Genomic DNA, 19,762 nt, shown 5'->3' on the forward strand with positions numbered 1-19,762 from the left:
ATGGAATGATTGGTGACAAATCTTATTTTGACACTTATTTTGGGAAAATGCTTGAAATTTTTCAAAAACTCAACAGTATACTGTGGGTAAATTCACTACCCTTTTGTTATGTTTGGGATGAAAACACCCACTAAATTAAAATATTGTAAAAATGTCTCAGATAAAGATTTTTTTTTTTTTTTTGCATAAATCTATTAATCACCCTCAGTCCTGATCAAAACTACCAAATGTTTAAAAAGAAAATCCAAGATTTTAACTCTTTAATTACCAAGTTCATAAATTATGTCACTGATTTGGGAAGAAAAAACACACACAAAATGACATATTTTCAACATAAAAAGTAATTGTGGACTGGATATTTTTTTTTACCTTTTATGTCTTGGGCATGTCAAAGATTAGTAACTGTAGATTAAATTTGATGTATTGTTAGTTTTGTGCAGCATTAGATTTTAATTTTTTCTCCCTTATTTATTGTTGGTGGCTGTTTTTGTCCCATTGACTTCCATTATAACGACATTTTTTGATTGCAAAGCCATGACACCATATAATCATGCACTCTTGATTGTTGGTGGTTTTCCCTGTTGGGAAGAGGTAACATTTGTTATTTTTACAGTTGATCACTAGGTGGGACCATTAACCCTTTAGGCCTGTGCAAAAAAAGGCTTAGTTTCTGGCCTGTATATAGAGTTATATGGAGTTTAACAGCAAATTATAGTGTGTGTGTGTGTGTGTGTTTGAGAGAGAGAGAGAGAGAGAGAGAGAGAGAGAGAGAGAGTGTGGGAGAGACCTTTGTTTACTTACCTTGATGTATCTGAAAAAATCCAAATATGCACCTCATACTCTCAGAACTACATGGACTAAACAATAAAAAAAAAGAAGTGTGTTTATGCACCTGCTGACTTTTGATGGTGAAAAGAACGGAGGGCCTATGTGTGAAATACTTGTCTTTTCTTGATGGTGAAGCCAGTTTAAAACCTTTAAATCTTAACTACTTCTTAATCTTAAAAAAAACTACTTTGAACATAATTGATTATGGACCAAAATGCAATACCAACTTCAAATAAGCAGCAACTCGCTGGAGGGGTCAAGCTGCATAATCATTTCTAAAACTCTGGTTCAAGTCAAGCCCTTTCTCGTATTGCTTGCTGCTCCGCCTTCAACTCGATCTTACATTCTTTCAGAATATGAGTCTTATAAGAGTAGTGTCTGAAACCACCGCTCACTGTTAATTAACATAATATTTGAGTCAGATGTTGCTGCGCACATAATTCGTGCTGCTGTGACTTGCAAGTCACCCTTTAAATTATTTCTAGGTTATAGTATTGTATGAATATTGTCCCACTGTAAATACAGTGCAAATAGTTCTGTCTCCTTGGATAAAAGTGAAGTGGAAATAAAAATCAATAATAGACTGAACATTTCCATGATAATATGTCTGTAACATTTACCACTCTCATCTTTTAAGTCTAATGGCACTAGGTAGGTGTGTGTGACATTAATAATTAATTGTGGAAATTAATATAGTTAAATTTATTAAATAAATTAGAATTATTAGTTTTATTACAGACAAAATTGAATGATGTTTCTCTTTTAGTCTTCTTTGTTGGCCTTGACAACGACTAAAATTTTATTGTTTCACCAAATTCAGCTCAGATCTTCAGACTCGTTTGACTCGTTGCTGTAACTGGTCAGACTTTTTCCTTCTCAAAAAATCCTAGTGACTTTCGTTATCTGAGCGATGAAGGTCTTACACTTAAGGTCCACTAGAGGGGGAGACAGGATTTCTGTTTATGTAAGTTTAAATGACAGATAAATACATTAATTTCATGTGTACTACCATGAATATGCCATATCTGTGTAACACAGGTTCTTCAATGATAGATGGTGTGGTAGGGGGACCTTAGCTCAATGATAACTGTATAATATAAAACAACATTAACTACTGCAGCTGGTACCAAATAAAAATGATTAAGTTTTGGAAAAACTGCAAGTCAAATGTACTTGCACAAATGACTTGCTGTTACATAATACCCCATATGCGTTGTTGGGGACGTTTTCGTCCACTAGGGGGTAAAGTTGAGTCTTATTTTGGCCACAACTTTCTCTGTGTTTCAGCTAATGGAATGATTGGTGACAAATCTTATTTTGACACTTATTTTGGGAAAATGCTTGAAATATTTCAAAAACTCAACAGTATACTGTGGGTAAATTCACTACCCTTTTGTTATGTTTGGGATGAAAACACCCACTAAATTAAAATGCTGTAAAAATGTCTCAGATAAAGATTTTTTTTTGTTTTGCATAAATCTATTAATCACCCTCAGTCCTGATCAAACTACCAAATGTTTAAAAAAAAAAAATCAAAGATTTTAACTCTTTAATTACCAAGTTCATAAATTATGTCACTGATTTGGGAAGAAAAAACACACACAAAATGACATATTTTCAATATAAAAAGTAATTGTGGACTGGATATTTTTTTTTACCTTCTTTTATATTTTTTTTAGTCTTGGGCATGTCAAAGATTAATAACTGTAGATTAGCTTTGATGTATTGTTAGTTTTGTGCAGCATTAGATTTTAATTTTTTCTCCCTCATTTATTGTTGGTGGCTGTTTTTGTCCCATTGACTTCCATTATAACGACATTTTTTGATTGCAAAGCCATGACACCATATAATCATGCACTCTTGATTGTTGGTGGTTTTCCCTGTTGGGAAGAGGTAACATTTGTTATTTTTACAGTTGATCACTAGGTGGGACCATTAACCCTTTAGGCCTGTACAAAAAAAGGCTTAGTTTCTGGCCTGTATATAGAGTTATATGGAGTTTAACAGCAAATTATAGTGTGTGTGTCTGTGTGTGTGTGTGTGTGTGTTTGAGAGAGAGAGAGAGAGAGTGTGGGAGAGACCTTTGTTTACTTACCTTGATGTATCTGAAAAAATCCAAATATGCACCTCATACTCTCAGAACTACATGGACAAAACAATAAAAAAAAGAAGTGTGTTTATGCACCTGCTGACTTTTGATGGTGAAAAGAACGGAGGGCCTATATGTGAAATACTTGTCTTTTCTTGATGGTGAAGCCAGTTTAAAACCTTTAAATCTTATAAAAAAAACTACTTTGAACATAATTGATTATGGACCAAAATGCAATACCAACTTCAAATAAGCAGCAACTCGCTGGAGGGGTTAAGCTGCATAATCATTTCTAAAACTCTGGTTCAAGTCAAGCCCTTTCTCGTATTGCTTGCTGCTCTTCTCACCATCAAATGACCAGAAGCATGGCATGCAAGTGTTTAAATCCATGTACTGTTTTTGTTTAGTCTATACTTATCACCACCATTAAAAGGCAGCAGGTGCATAAATACACTTTTGTTTACTCCATGTAGTTCTGAGAGCTGAGGTGTACATTTAGATTTTCTCAAATACATCAAGGTAAGTGCGCAAAATTCTCTCTCTCTCTCTCTCTCCTACACACATACACACAATATAATTTGCTGTTATACTCCACATAACTCTATATACAAGTCAGAAACTAAGCTTTTTTTTGCACAGGCCTATCTAAAGGGTTGATGGTCCCACCTAGTGATCAACTGTTAAAAAAATTACAAATTTTACCTCTTCCCAACAGGGAAAACCACAAACAATCAAGAATGCATGATTATGTTTCATGACTTTGCAATCAAAAATGTAATTATAATGGAAGTCAGTGAAAAAAAAACATCCACCAACAATAAATTAGGGGAAAAATTTTTTATCTAATGCTTATAGCAGTTTAATTGAGTGAATGTTTTCATCCCGAACATAACGAAAGGGTAGTGAATTTGAACAATGCACAAGGGATACATAATAATTTTTATTTGGCACCAGCCGCAATTAATGTTGACAGCTAGCAGGAGTGTGGTGGGGTGCGAGGTCTGTTTTGACCAATGGATGGAGACCTCAAGGCAGTGGCCTTAATGCTTATCTGAAGATTTGTCTTTATAGATTACAGTTTACATTGTACTTACTGAAGTACACCTCTGCATGCAGACACCCAACTGTACAAATTCATTTATAGATTTAAAACCCAGTCCTGAACCGGGAGAACCATGTTCTGCAGAGTTCAGTTCAGTTCCAACACACTTACTTGGACATTGCTACTGATCCTGAAGACTTTGCTTAGCTTAGGTGTGTTTATTTGGGGTAGCTAAACTTTGCAGGACACTGGCCATCCAAGAGGAGGACTGAGAGTCCTGACATTAGCATTTACATTCAGTGCATGTGATTTATCAACACTGAGTACATCTTAAAATGTACAGCTCATGAAAAATAAAAGTTCTAGATGGACAAACATTAAATGCATAAACCAGTGTGAATAAAAAATATATTAAAATACATTTGAAGGTAGGTTGAAAAAGCCAGAATGGGAAGTTTTAAAGTACAGCTTGAAGTGTGAAGTTTATTCTTGTACACAGATATGGCATATTCATGGTAGTACACATGAAATTAATGTATTTATTTGCCATTTTACGTAAATAGGAATCCTGTCTCCCCCTCTAGTGGACCTTAAGTGTGAGACCTTCATTGCTCAGATAATGAAAGTCACTAGGATTTTTTGAGAAGGAAATTTGGTGAAACATTAAAATTTTAGTCCTGTCAATTACTCTCATAATAAATGATAATAATGTTCAAATATATGTTGGCTTTCTCAAGGCCAACAAAGAAGACTAAAAGAAAAACCATTCAAATTAGTATGTAAAAAAACAAATATTACTAATTTATTTCATAAATTTAACTATAGTAATTTTCCCAATTAATTATTAATGTCACACACACCTACCTAGTGCCTTTTGACTTAAAAGATGAGAGTGGTAAATGTTACAGACATATTATCATGGAACTGTTCAGTCTATTATTGATTTTTATTTCCTCTTCACTTTTATCCAAGGAGACAAAACTATTTGCACTGCATTTACAGTGGGACAATATTCATACAATACTATAACCTAGAAATAATTTAAAGGCGTGACTTGCAAGTCACAGCAGCACGAATTATGTGCGCAGCAACATCTGACTCAAATATTATGTTAATTAACAGTGAGCGGTGGTTTCAGACACTACTCTTATAAGACTCTTATTCTGAAAGAATGTAAGATCGAGTTGAAGGCGGAGCGATTCGACCAATCAGATGAAAGGAGCGTTTCAGCTCCGCCCACAAGTTCGAATGAAATATTGAAGCCATAAGCCGTTTTTTAAACCCAAAACGACAAAATGAGAAATCAAGTCAAAAACTCATTTTCCGTTTGTTTACCTAGATGGAATAACGAATAAACGAGCCATTTTTCCATTTCTGGTTATTTAATTCATGTTCTCTCACTTGAATCCTCTTGAGTTTTTCGTTTTCTGTTTTTTAATTTGAAACGGATTTGGAATGGACGGAAGATACCCTGATTGTACACGGACCATGGACCGACCCTTCTCCTGGACGTTCTGTTTAGAATTAGAGCCGTCTTTAGAGCCGTCTGATCATGTACTCAATGGCGCCGCGCATGGCTGCTTCAGTGCTTGGCTCTCCAGTGTTTGTACTGTTTTTGTTCGTTTTTTCCTGTTTTTTGTTTAACAAACGCGATCAGTTTCACCAGGGATTAACTGCTGAACATTTGGCAGAACACACCACAAGATCTTTTACCGGATTTAAATTATTCAGACATTTTACTGAACGTTGTTATCGGAGGAGCGGCGGCGCTGATCAAACGCTTCAGGACGTGCAGATGGGGGAAGCGAGCGGGAGCGCTCGTCAGACTCAGGAAGTGCGGATTTCGAACGCCGTTGCCTAACATCCATCTGGCAAATCTCCGCTCTCTACCCAACAAAATGGACGAACTCCTTCTGCTCTCTCTGACAAATAAGGATTTCTCACACTCTGCTGCTCTGTGTTTCACGGAAACCTGGCTGAATGACGCCATACCGGACAGCGCGCTCCATCTGCCGGGCTTTCAGCTGTTCAGAGCGGATCGCTAATCAGAATCAACGGGGAAATCGCGCGGCGACGGGACATGCTTTTATAATCAATGAACGGTGGGGTAGAGATGTAACGGTGTTAAAGAAGATGTGCTGTCCTGATCTAGAAATGCAGTTTGTCAACTGCAAGCCGTTCTATTCACCGCGGGAGTTTCACTCGTTCATTCTGGTTAGTAAGCACAAGTAAGCCTGGCTTTACAGAAACTCGCTGATCAGATCACAGAGACAGAACAACAACACCCAGACTCTGTTTTAATCATTCTTGGGGACTTTAATAAAGCCAATCTTTCCTGTGAACTACCAAAATACAGACAGCATGTTACATGTCCCACCAGAGACAGTAATATATTGGATCACTGTTACACCACAATAAAGGATGCACATCACTCTGTTCCACGAGCAGCTTTGGGACGTTCTGATCACTGTCTGGTTCATCTTATACCGTCCTACAAGCAGAAACGTAAATCTGCTAAACCTGTAGTAAGGACTGTGAAGAGATGGACCAGCGAAACAGAGCAGGATTTACAATCTTTTTTTGACATCACTGTTTGGAGTGTTTTTGAAGCTGCTACCACCGATCTGGACGAACTCACAGAGACTGTAACATCCTATATTAGTTTCTGTGAGGATGTATGCATTCCTACCAGGACTTATTTAACATTCAGCAATGATAAGCCATGGTTTACAGTAAAACTCAGTCATCTTTGTCAGGCCAAATAGGATGCCTACAGCAATGGGGACAGAGTCTTGTACAATCAGTCCAGGAACACACTGAACAAAGAGATCAGAGTGGCTAAAATGACCTACGCTAAAAAGTTGGAAGACCAGTTTACTTCCAATGACTCAACTTCAGTTTGGAGAGGACTGAAGGCCATCACAAACTACAAGACACCATCCCCTTGCACTGAGGCTAATCAACGACTTGCTAACGACCTGAATGAGTTTTATTGTAGATTTGAAACCCCCAACACCCATTCTGACCATCTCCCTACACAACCATTAACACCTCCTGCAATCCCCCTCTCCACACCTCCTGCTCTTCAAATCTGTGAAGATGATGTGCGCCAGGTCTTCAAGAAGAACAAAAGAAGAAAAGCACCAGGTCCAGATGGCGTTACACCAGCCTGTCTGAAAATCTGTGCAGACCAGCTGGCCCCCATCTTTTCACAGATCTTCAACAGATCCCTGGAGTTGTGTGAAGTGCCTTTCTGCTTCAAACGCTCCACCATAATCCCCATTCCAAAGAAACAGGTCCGTGGATGATGCAATCAACATGGGATTGCACTTCATGCTGCAACATCTGGACAAAATAGGGACTTATGTGAGGATCCTGTTTGTGGACTTTAGTTCGGCTTTCAACACCATCATTCCAACAACCCTCCAGACCAAACTGACCCAGCTCTCTGTTCCTAGCTCTATCTGTCAGTGGATCACCAGCTTTCTGACAGATAGGCAACAGTTAGTGAGACTAGAAATTCATGTCAAACAGCTGCACCACCAACACTGGCGCCCCTCAGGGATGTGTTCTCTCCCCTCTGCTCTTCTCCCTTTAATCCAACGACTGCACCTCTAAAGACCCTTCTGTCAAGCTCCTGAAGTTTGCAGATGACACTACAGTCATTGGCCTCATCCAGGACGGTGATGAGTCTGCTTACAGACAAGAGGTTGAGCAGCTGGCTGTCTGGTGCAGTTTTAACAACCTGGAGCTGAACACGCTCAAAACAGTGGAGATGATCGTGGACTTTAGGAGAAACCCCCCTGCACTTTCCCCACTCACCATCATGAACAGCACTGTGACTGCAGTGGAGTCATTCAGATTCCTGGGAACCACCATCTCTTAGGACCTGAAGTGGGACAATCACATTGACTCCATTGTGAAAAAGGCCCAACAAAGGTTGTACTTCCTTCGCCAGCTGAGGAAGTTTAACCTGCCACAGGAGCTGCTGAAACAGTTCTACTCAGCCGTCATTGAGTCTGTACTGTTTACTTCTATAACTGTCTGGTTCTTCCCCCAGGCAATTTACCTCATGAACAGTTAAATGTTCCCCACTTATGCTTATGCAAAAAAAGTGCAATATCCTTATATTTATTTGTCACCCCTCCATCCTAGTACATCCCTGCATCTTATTCAATCCTATTTCATTATCATTTATAGCACAATTGTTTATGCACTTATTTATTTGTCTGTGTGTTGGTGTCTCTGTGTACTGGAAGCTTATGTCACTAAAACAAATTCCTTGTATGCGCAAGCATACTTGGCAATAAAGCTCTTTCTGATTTTGATTCTGATTCTGTCTTTGGAACAATGCAGAGACTTAACACAAATATTATTGAAAAAAAAAATAGACATTGCAGAATCCTGGGAAATCTATCATCATGAAATTATATATTGGGATATAATTTTGTCATAACTTTGTGTGCTATATGGGTAAGTTATTGGAGAGGACCATGCATGGTCACTCAATTCACGTATAGGCTACACATGCCTTCTACATTTTTACATATTTTGCCCTGTTCACTGATGGCATTTGCATAATTCCACATTTAGGCTCCAGGGCTCTAGACTCATTCTTCCCACCGGTTGCTGTGTTGCACTTTAACAGATGGTAGCACTAGCACATCATTTGCAGTTTTTTTTTTTTGCTACACCATTACAGCATTACAGCTACAGCATTAATCAATGAATGCTGATTAACTTTTATCATAGTTTATAGTAATAAGGTATGAGTGTTAGGGGGAAGTTGTGGCAAAGTGGTTAGAAAGTTTGACTCCTAACCCTAAGGTTGTGGGTTTGAGTCTCAGGCTGGCAATAACACGACTGAGGTGCTCCTGAGCAAGGCACCGAACCCCCAACTGCTCCCTGGGTGCCGTGGCATAAATGGCTGCCCACTGCTCCAGGGGTGTGTTCACATCGTGAAAAATTGTTGGAAAATGAGGTGATATTAAATGCATATTTTGAGAAAACGAAAGGGTTGTTTCACCTTGCATGCCTGTAAACTTATTGTGGAAGACTCCCAAAACAATAATAGGAACCTTAGAAATAACATAATAGGGGCACTTTAAAGTCATACAAATATCAAAGCTAAAAGTTTTCATAGATTATTGGAACCATTCCAGTAGCATGAAAGGGGGCTAGCATCTGTATAGAGCCGCTAAAAAAGGTGGAAACTAAATTAAGCATTTATATACACATAAAAAAAAAATAAGTTTTATTTAATTTTTAAGATTTTTAAAATTAATTTCTATCTGCTTATTCTTTTCATCTTTGTTGGAACCATTAAAGAAGAAACCGCATTTTCTATATTTAATTTCTGGGTTAAAAAAATGAAAAATGAATGGACGCAAAAGTACACGGACCGCGGGGCTTCCTGCGATTGAGCGGACATATTGAGCAAAACTACATGAGTGACATGTTTTGGGTATTCTGTAGTCTTTGATATCGCCTAGCACTTATTTATTGCACTTGTAGAACACAAGTGAATAGTAAACTGTACCTTCTTTCAGCACCACCCAGACAGCAACATAGTGTTGGCCCAGATCCGGCCCACATCTGGCCCGCATGAAATCCATGCGGACCAGATGTGGGCCGAATCTGGACCGAAACTGCTTGCTGTCAGGGCAGCTCCACCTTCATATTGTAGATGTCGGAGTCCTGTTTCAGATCCATCCCCACCACTGTGACATTATAAACTGTCAAACAGTCGTGTTATATTGGTGTTATATCAGAGCTGTGAGACTGGATCTCAATGTCTGAGAAAGGAGAACGTGTGTTTACCATAATCCATGCCAGCTTAACAGGCTGTTTTGAAACGCTCCTCTTCTTTGACCTGATTTTTCTTCTGGTAACTGCAGTTCTCTGTGTTATGAGATGTGAATTTTCTGATATTAATGGTCACATTCATAACAGACCAACAACACATTTTCCTCAATTCATAAAAAGTAAATAAAAAATACAAAAAAATACAAATATACATTTTTACACATCTCTAGATGTGCATACATTTGATGAGAAATAAAGTAAAAGACCATTTTAACTTTTTAATTGATGATTGGTGATCTTATGATGAATTCTTTGTGATGCTCCTTGTTTCTAAATGGGTTTTTATAAAAATGCCTGGTGAATAATTTTTTTTTAAATAATTGTAATACATACATACATATATGTATTATATATGTCATTGCTAGTTTTAATTGATCTTAGTGCTGCGTTCGACACCATAGATCATGACATACTCATAGATCGATTACAAAACTATACAGCTATTCAAGGGCCGGCTTTAAGATGGTTTAGATCCTACCTGTCCGATCGCTACCATTTTGTTTATTTAAATGGGGAGGCATCTCATTTATCACCAGTAAAATATGGAGTGCCACAAGGATCCGTCCTAGGTCCCCTTCTATTTTCAATATACATGTTGCCCCTTAGTAATATTATTAGAAAATACGGAATTAGCTTCCACTGTTATGCTGAAGATCCTCAGCTATATATCTCAACGAGACAAGATTCAACTTATAAATTATCTAAGCTAACAGAGTGTGTTAAAAATGTAAAAAGATTGGATGACCAATAATTTTCTCATATTAAATTCAGATAAGACAGAGATATTAATTATTGGACCAAAAAAACTGTACACAGAATCTTGTAGATTACAATTTGCAACTAGACAGATGTACTGTTACTTCCTCTACAGTCAAAAATCTCTGTGTTATATTAGACAGCAACTTGTCTTTTGAAAATCATATTTCCCATCTTACAAAAACTGCATTCTTCCATCTTAGAAACATTGCCAAGCTGCTAAACATGTGTCACGGGGTGAAGAATCACTCGACAAGAGGTACGTGAAATCAAAAGCCCCGAAGGGTGGATTTATTGAAAAGTGAAGGGTGCCTGGTGAAGTGTCCTGATCCGCTTTCAGCTGTTTGGTGCTTCCCGTGTGCTCTCCGTGCTCTTCGGTGCCAATCAAGGGGAAAGTGGGTGCCCTGACATGCTCCTAAGTGTGTGGGCTGTCGGTCACTTGCTGCTTTCTGTGAAGATAGAAGAGAGGGGTTAGACCAGCGTTGCATTCGGTTCGAGAACCTCTTCTGAGTGTAACATGTGCTCCTTTTAAATGTGCTGGCTGATGGGGAGCAGCTGTGACCGATCAGCCGGTGACGAGGACGTGCAGGTGTTTTGCTTTGGTTTCCAGGGCGACGCTGATTCCTCTGGGAGTGCTCGTCACACATGTTATCTGTTTCTGATGCAGAAAAGCTAGTTCATGCATTCATGACCTCTAGACTGGACTATTGTAATGCACTTCTAGGTGGGTGTCCTGCATCTTCAATAAACAAGCTACAGGTAGTCCAAAATGCAGCAGCTAGAGTCCTTACGAGGTCAAGAAAATATGATCATATTACCCCAATTTTACAGTCTCTGCAATGGCTACCTATTAAGTTCCATATCAGTTACAAACTATCATTACTTACCTATAAGGCCCTAAATGGTTTAGCTCCTGCATACCTAACTAGCCTTCTACCACGTTACAATCCATTACGCACCCTAAGGTCACAAAACGCTGGACTTTTGGCAGAGGTGGAGAGTCCAGGGGTCAGAAAGTAAAAGTCCTGCCATATTTTTGTTCCACCCATGAACCCAGCAGCTGATTTCACCAGAGGAGGAATCAAGTCATTCCTTTCAAGTCACAAACAAGTCTTGAGTCAAATCCCAAGTCCTCAAAGAGTTAAAGTCAATGAGATAATTAAGTGACTAATTAAATGATAATTCTGCATTAGAGATGGACACCTGCTGTTAACACACTGAAGAAAAGAGAAACACAAGAACTACAATTGACTTTAAGCACAGCCTTGGATGAAATCAACTGGAAGAAAAAAAAAAAAAAAAAAAAAAAAACTTTGTCACCATAATCGTGGTGAATCCACCATCATGGAGATCAGTGTTTGCTTTAGTTGGGCTCTTGACCCTTTTAATAATTCAAAGTAATTTGCTTTTAAACACTTGCTGTTGTGTTACGTAATAAACATTAACACATTGCTGAATTAAAAGCTTGAAGTAGAAAATTTAATTGCCCTTTTTATCTAAAACATTTTAATTAACTTCATGAAGGTGTCTCTCTTTGGTTTGTTAAATTATGTTCAGCAACTACTGAACTACAAAAAAGTCCTATTAAACAAATATTATTGTAATGCTTAAATATTGGGGGAAAAAATTGTACAGGCTCGGGATTTTAGACATGAGCACTTATCATATGATCCTCAACAGTGGTTACAATAATTATTCACAGTGCATAATCAGAGTTTTTACTATGGTGTTACCCAGCATGCACTTCAACTTGAAGTGTTTTGTTGATTGTCACCATTGTTGAGATTCATATGCTGGGTCATGATGTCTGTGCGTCTTATTAGGAAAAGATTTCGAAAAAATTTATATTTATTACATACATTAGGAAATGTATTCATTATAGTGATTAAACCAACAGTTCCACAAGGTAGGTTATTTAAAAACTGAACATTTGTTAATAATAAATACATAAAATTGTTTTGGAAATAAACAGGCTGATGCCTAATAATTACTTCATCATGTAAAAGGAGCTAGTAACGGTTTTCTGCAAAGCACAGATCGCACTGTTTTATAACAGCACATGTACTTTTACAGAGAAATATCTAACATAAGAAACCAAAGGTCAAGAGCCCAACTGAAGCAAACACTGATCTCAATGATGGTGGCATAATTTTAACCAATAAAACATCAGCATCTGATCCTCTGTAACGCACAATAACAGCAGGTGTTCATCACCAATGCACAATCATCATTTAATTAGTCTCTTAATTATCTCATTGACTTTAACTCTTTGAGGACTTGGGATTTGAGTTGAGACTAGTTTGTGACTTGGAAGGAATGACTTGTTTCCTCCTCTGGTGAAATCAGCTGCTGAGTTCATGGGTGGAGCAAAAATGTGGCAGGACTTTTACTTTCTGACCCCTGGACTCTCCACCTCTGACTTTTGGTAATTCCTAGGATAGCAAAGTCCACTAAAGGAGGTAGAGCTTTTTCACATTTGGCCTCCAAACTCTGGAGTAGCCTTCCTGATAATGTTCGGGGTTCAAATAATGTATCTCTTAAACTGTGAGTGTAGTTGCATCTGATCAAATGCGCATCATTATTCTTTAGCTTGGGTTAAACTAATTAATTTTACTTTGTTGGAACAGCAGCTAAGCTAATGATGTCTCTATTTGTTTCTATTTTTTGCCACGGGATTTACACAAGCTCCAGTCTGGATCCAGAACACCTGAGAAGAGATGATGCCGACCCCTCAGAGGACCCCAGTGGATGCTAACCCTGAATCAACAAACAGAACTAACAAATATTGCTGCAAGTGTGACTGCATCATATAATAATTGCTGTTAATAATATTCATCGTCTGGCTGACTACGTCTTGTATTAATTTTTCTGGAAAATCCTGTCATACGTGCACAAACTGACAGTCACCACTTATAAGCTACTACTAAATATTGTAGAAACGTAATTTTCTGTAAAGTTGTTTTGTAATGATTTGTATTGTAAAAAGCGCTATTCAAATAAACTTGAATTGAATTGAATAATACCTTCTGCACAGTAGCACAGGTCTCCTTTACACAGTTTGTATATCGCAGCATCTGTCCTGTCAGAATGGTAGAACTTTGTACAGCGTGCATCTGAAACACACATGCATTTAATTAAAAATGACTACAACAGCCTTCTATTTCTGTGATATCTTTCCAGAAAATCCCAAACACAGCAGCATGTCACACACACCTTCAGCCTTAAACCAGAGCATTTGACCAACCAACGTTCTGCACTTTAAAAACAATCTGCTCTTGTGCTGTAGAGATCTGCTATACCAGAGCAACGTGTATTGATTTATTCCTTGCCCTCCACTTACGTCAGTGTATTATTTTCATTTGTAAATCACTTTAAATTATATATTTCAAGTGTTCATGTGAAAAGATGGGCAAGTGTGTTTGCAGCTCACCTGGTGAGTAATATTCATATATTGTGACTGCAGCAGGTTGTAGCAGACCCACATTATACAGCTGGTGCATTCTGAAGGAAATTACTTCCACCTCTTTATGAGAAACCTAATAATACAGAAACCAATGCAAAATTATGATTGACTGTCATATTTTACACTGGAAACTGCCCATCTTAATATTTACACAAGCCACAAATAATAATACATATATACCCTCACCTAAAGGATTATTAGGAACACCTGTTCAATTTCTAATGAATGCAATTATCTAATCACATGGCAGTTGCTTCAATGCATTTAGGGGTGTGGTCCTGGTCAAGACAATCTCCTGAACTCCAAACTGAATGCCAGAATGGGAAAGAAAGGTGATTTAAGCAATTTTGAACGTGGCATGGTTAGGGGTGTAACGATACGCGTATTCGTATTGAACCGTTCGGTACGACGCTTTCGGTTCGGTACGCGGTACGCATTATGTATACCGAACGGTTCGTTGGAGTAATTAATTATATTTGGAAAAAAAAAAAAAAAAAGAGAGAGATAGAAATATAATGATATGCGTTCAACAAGGTAGCCCAATAACCCAAACAACGTAACAGGCAACGCCCCTGACACTCCCGAAGAAGAAAAAAACACCATCTTATATGTTTATGTTAGGCTACTCAGCAGGCGCTCGCTCACTCAGTACGCGCTGAAGGCTCGTTGCAAAATAGCCAATGCGTTTAACAGACTAGAAATGAGAAGGACCCCCAATAACCAACAGGTCTGGTGTTTGGGTGCACTTTGGATTCCCTTTAAGCTATAATGGTGATGGCAAGAGAGTGGTGGATAAAAAAACAACGGTATGTCGCATCTGCAACATGACAGGGTACACCAGCGGGAATACAAAAAAAAAAAAAAAAAAAAAAAATACACCAGCGGGAATATCTGGGATATATGCGTCAGTACTATCTGGGAAAAGACGAAAAAAAGGAGAAACATGCACGCAGCAAACTATCCCTGCAGCATTTAGACACTATAGCTTACAGGGAATCCAACCCAAACACCAGACCTGTTGGTTATTTTAGGATCTTATATTTCTGGTCTGTTAAATGCATTAGACATTTTGCAACGAGCCTTCAGCGCGTGCTGAGTGAGCGAGCGCTTTAGGGGCCGTTCACATATCGCTCCTAAAAACGCGTGGAAAACGCTAAGCATGTCTTTCTCCTCCTTTCCAAAGCGCTCGGGCAGAAGCGCTCATGAGGCGTCTGTCTTTGCTAAGCAACAATGACGTGCTCTCTCCATGAGACGCGGAAATTTCAGCGAAGGATAAATGGATTTGCAGCTCTAAAAATCGCTTGCAGTAGCTCTGCTACTAAATTTATTTCAAAATTGCAATCCATATACAACTATGATCAGCTGTTCCTTCATCTTGGCTGAGCTCTCAACCTTGTTACGGGAAAGGATGAAGCTGATTGGTTGGTTCTTGTCACATGACCCGCGGTGCGCTTGCGGCATTCTGAAAAGTTGAGATGTTTTTACATTTTGCTGTATCTAAAACGTATCGAACCGAACCGAACCGAACCGTGACATCAGTGTATCGTATCGAACCGAACCGTGAATTTTGTGAACCGTTACACCCCTAGGCATGGTTGTTGGTGCCAGACGAGCCGGTCTGAGTATTTCACAATCTGCTCAGTTACTGGGATTTTCATGCACAACAATTACTAGGGTTTACAAAAAATGGTGTGAAGCGGGAAAAACATCCAGTATGTGGCAGTCCTGTGGGAGAAAATGCCTTGCTGATGCTAGAGGTCAGAGGAGAATGGGCCGACTGATTCAAGCTGATAGAAGAGCAACTTTGACTGAAATAACCATTCGTTACAACCGAGGAATGCAGCAAAGCATTTGTGAAGCCACAACATGCACAACCTTGAGGCGGATGGGCTACAACAGCAGAAGACCCCACCGGGTACCACTCATCTCCACTACAAATAGGAAAAAGAGGCTACAATTTGCACGAGCTCACCAAAATTGGACAATTGAAGACTGGAAAAATCTTGATTTCTGTTGAGACATTCAGATGCTAGAGTCAGAATTTGGTGTAAACAGAATGAGAACATGGATCCATCATGCCTTGTTACCACTGTGCAGGCTGCTGGTGGTGGTGTAATGGTGTGGGGATGTTTTCTTGGCACACTTTAGGCGCCTTAGTGCCAATTGGGCATCGTTTAAATGCCATGGTCTACCTGAGCATTGTTTCTGACCATGTCCATCCCTTTATGACCACCATGTACCCATCCTCTGATGGCTACTTCCAGCAGGATAATGCACCATGTCAAAAAGCTCAAATCATTTCAGATTGGTTTCTTGAACATGATAATGAGTTCACTGTACTAAAATGGCCCCCACAGTCACCAGATCTCAACACAATAGAGCATATTTGGGATGTGGTGGAACGGGAGCTTCGTGCCCTGGATGTGCATCCCACAAATCTCCATCAACTGCAAGATGCTATCCTATCAATATGGGCCAACATTTCTAAAGAATGTTTTCAGCACCTTGTTTAATCAATGCCACGTAGAAAAGGCGAAAGGGGGTCAAACACAGTATTAGCATGGTGTTCCTAATAATCCTTTAGGTGAGTGTGTATATATATATATATATATATATATATATATATATATATATATATATATATATATATATATATATGTAGTGCTTACAATATTATGTGAAATATGACACTATGTTGTCCATAATGTACTTAAAGGTGAACATGCAGTGACATGGAACTTTATGGATGTGCAGATACTGGATATTAATGAAGCACTTCGTCAGCCAATCAGAATGAAGAACTCAACAATATTTCATAGAAATATAAAACAACAGCACATGTTTCCTGATCTAAAAAGAAAACAAGATTGACTCTGTTTACGAAATCATCAGACAACAGTTTGCTACTACCTTATCTAAGTAGAGGATGAGGGATCCTCGCTCTGACAGAACTTTATTCATTTCAAATTTCTGAATGTATCTCTCCTTCCCTGAAGACAACTGAGGACAAGAAAATAAGAAGACAAAAACCTCAATACATGACATGATCAAGATGCCCTAAGTCCTGTCTGCAGATGAGTGCTAGTTTTCTCTTCTATATACAGAAACATCATTGCATCAGTTTATCATCACAATACCTGTTCAAGATCATGTTCTTCAACTTCAAATCCAGTCGGTAAACCAATGTCCAGAATAGTCATGGTGGCATCGGTTTTATTACTTTTGTAGCTGTGAAGATGGAGATCAAGAGCAGATTTTAATAACAGGTTTTGTAGTTTTGCTCCATCTTCTCTGTGTTTAAAGCGTTTTTCACAGGGCTTTTGGTGTAAACCTGAGTCTGTTTGACTTCAGAATTATTATATTGTAGTAACACAGAGCTGCTCGTTTCTGAATAAACTGTCTTTGTAAAGTAAGTTACATCTGCATCAGAACACACTCAAAATGAAGTCTCTTTTGTAGTCATTATGTAGTCACATGGTAACCAACTTTCACACTGTAAAACCCGACGAGTAACTTAACTCAAACCGTTTGAGTAAACAGATTGCCAACCATTTAAGTTTTAAAACTAATAGTTGTGAGTACTCTGAACATAATTCAGTTTAGTTCCCTAAAGAAGATATACATTGCAGTTAAGTAATTAACTTATTAACTGAGTGATAAGTGATTTACAGCTACTGTTAACATTCATTGCATGTGATTTATCAACACCTAGTACATCTTAAAATATAGAGCTCATAAAAAATAAAAGTTCCAGATTGACAAACATTAAAGGGTTAGTACACCCAGATAGCAAATTTATGTCATTAATAACTTACCCTCATGTTTTTTCAAACCCGTAATACCTCCATTTATCTTCGGAACACAGTTTAAGGTATTTTAGATTTAGTCCGAGAGCTCTCAGTCCCTCCATTGAAGCTGTGTGTACGGTATACTGTCCATGTCCAGAAAGGTAAGAAAAACATCATCAAAGTAGTCCATGTGACATCAGAGGGTCCGTTGGAATTGTTTGAAACTTCAGAAATACATTTTGGTCCAAAAATAGCAAAAACTATGACTTTATTCAGCATTGTCTACTCTTCCGTGTCTGTTGTGAGAGAGAGTTCAAATCAAAGCAGTCTGGATATCCGGTTCGCGAACTAATCATTCAGTTCACCAAATCAAACTGAATCGTTTTAAACGGTTTGCATCTCTAATACCCATTAATCCACAAATGACTTAAGCTGTTAACTTTTTTTAATGTGGCTGACAATCCCTCTAAGTTCTAACAAACCAATATCCCGGAGTAATACATTTACTCAAACAGTACATTGACTGAACTGCTATGAAGAGAGAACTGAAGATGAACACCAAGCCGAGTCAGATAACGAACAATAGACCGACTCATTCACGAGTCAAGAACCGGTTGCATCGATTTTCGGATCACCAGTAGTTCTTTCGGACAGTTCGATTCAATAAACTGGTTGAAGAAAACGGTTCACCGGTCCAGTAGACCGTACACACAGTTTCAATGGAGGGACTGAGAGCTCTTGGACTAAATCTAAAATATCTTAAACTGTGTTCCAAAGATAAACGGAGGTCTTACTGGTTTGAAACAACATGAGGGTAAGTTATTAATTACATAAATTTGCTATCTGGGTGAACTAACCCTTTAAGTGAATAAACAAAAACTTAAACTTGGATGTAGGCTGAAAAATGCAGAATGGAAAGTTTTAAGTAGTTGTACAGCTTGAAGTGTGAAGTTTATTCTTGTACACATATATGATATATACATGGCAGTACACAATCAATTCATTTATTTGTCATTTAAGTTGAGACACTGCAGGCAAAAACATAGTTTTTTCAAGCACCTGTCAATTTTGAGATTTTGGGCTTTTCATAAAGTGGAAGGAAAACACCCAAAAGACACTGTTAAGTGTTTCTTTTATAGCACTTTATCTGTTTGTCAATAGATTTCAATTACAATACGTATTTTTAAAGGCTGTTTTCTCAAAATGAATTTTTTCTCCAACACTGAGCCATAAATCTCCACATCAGTAGCACTGACACACACCAAACTTTACATTTTTATTCTTGACTATATTCTGAAGGTTTTTACAGAGGGATTTGCTCATATATATAGTTTCCTTGATTATGTACAACATTTTATTTCCCCCAAAATTGTGAAAATATATAGTTTTCTGGCTGTTCAAAGTATTTTCTGAATTATAGAGTGACAAAAAAAGATAACCAGTATTCCCTCTGTAAAAAAATGTGACTCTAATATGTCAAAAAATAAATAAATAAAAAATTTGAAACTGACTTCCAGTGTTCAGATTTTTGTACTAGACATTTATGCAAATTAGCGAATATTTCAGTAAATAATGATTCATTTGCATATTTTAACATAACATTTTAGAAAACTTGTAATACAAAAATGTTTGCAATAATCAATGTAATCAATCAACTGGGTAAGTGAGGTGATAACTATTATTTATTTTATTTTATTTTTTATCCTATTCACCAGCAGTGTCTCGCCTTAAACTGATAACTGTAAGCAAAAAAAGGGTAGACTAATTTTTTTTTAATCCTCTCGCCCCCTCTAGTGGACATTAATTATTTAGGCCTTCATTCCAAGTGTGAAAGTCAATTAGATTTTTTGTGAAGGCTTAAACCAATAACCGCTGAGGTGGGCGTGTTGCCCCACCCCATTGTCCATACTGTACTCTGGCCTACTTGCCCT

General features: G+C 38.0%; 2 protein-coding genes across 2 annotated transcripts in view; both read right to left on the reverse strand.

Annotated features, from left to right (window-relative positions):
- LOC113053025 (complement C3-like) overlaps window positions 1-9,862 on the reverse strand; it is a 32,459-nt gene extending 22,597 nt beyond the window's left edge. Inside the window, exons 1-3 of the mRNA XM_026217662.1 lie at window positions 9,780-9,862; window positions 9,626-9,694; window positions 9,499-9,513 (exon numbers count right to left, since the gene is read on the reverse strand). Coding sequence (XP_026073447.1) covers window positions 9,499-9,513; window positions 9,626-9,694; window positions 9,780-9,789 — 94 coding nt within the window. The 5' untranslated portion in view covers window positions 9,790-9,862. The remainder of the gene's footprint in view (window positions 1-9,498; window positions 9,514-9,625; window positions 9,695-9,779) is intronic.
- Window positions 9,863-10,989: 1,127 nt separating this feature from the next.
- LOC113049957 (complement C3-like) overlaps window positions 10,990-19,762 on the reverse strand; it is a 149,971-nt gene continuing 141,198 nt past the window's right edge. The window contains exons 34-38 of the mRNA XM_026212713.1: window positions 17,181-17,271; window positions 16,954-17,043; window positions 14,011-14,116; window positions 13,604-13,693; window positions 10,990-11,029 (exon numbers count right to left, since the gene is read on the reverse strand). Coding sequence (XP_026068498.1) covers window positions 11,016-11,029; window positions 13,604-13,693; window positions 14,011-14,116; window positions 16,954-17,043; window positions 17,181-17,271 — 391 coding nt within the window. The 3' untranslated portion in view covers window positions 10,990-11,015. The remainder of the gene's footprint in view (window positions 11,030-13,603; window positions 13,694-14,010; window positions 14,117-16,953; window positions 17,044-17,180; window positions 17,272-19,762) is intronic.

The sequence above is a fragment of the Carassius auratus genome, chromosome 1, assembly GCF_003368295.1.
Source record: "Carassius auratus strain Wakin chromosome 1, ASM336829v1, whole genome shotgun sequence".
Classification (NCBI taxonomy): Eukaryota; Metazoa; Chordata; class Actinopteri; order Cypriniformes; family Cyprinidae; genus Carassius; species Carassius auratus.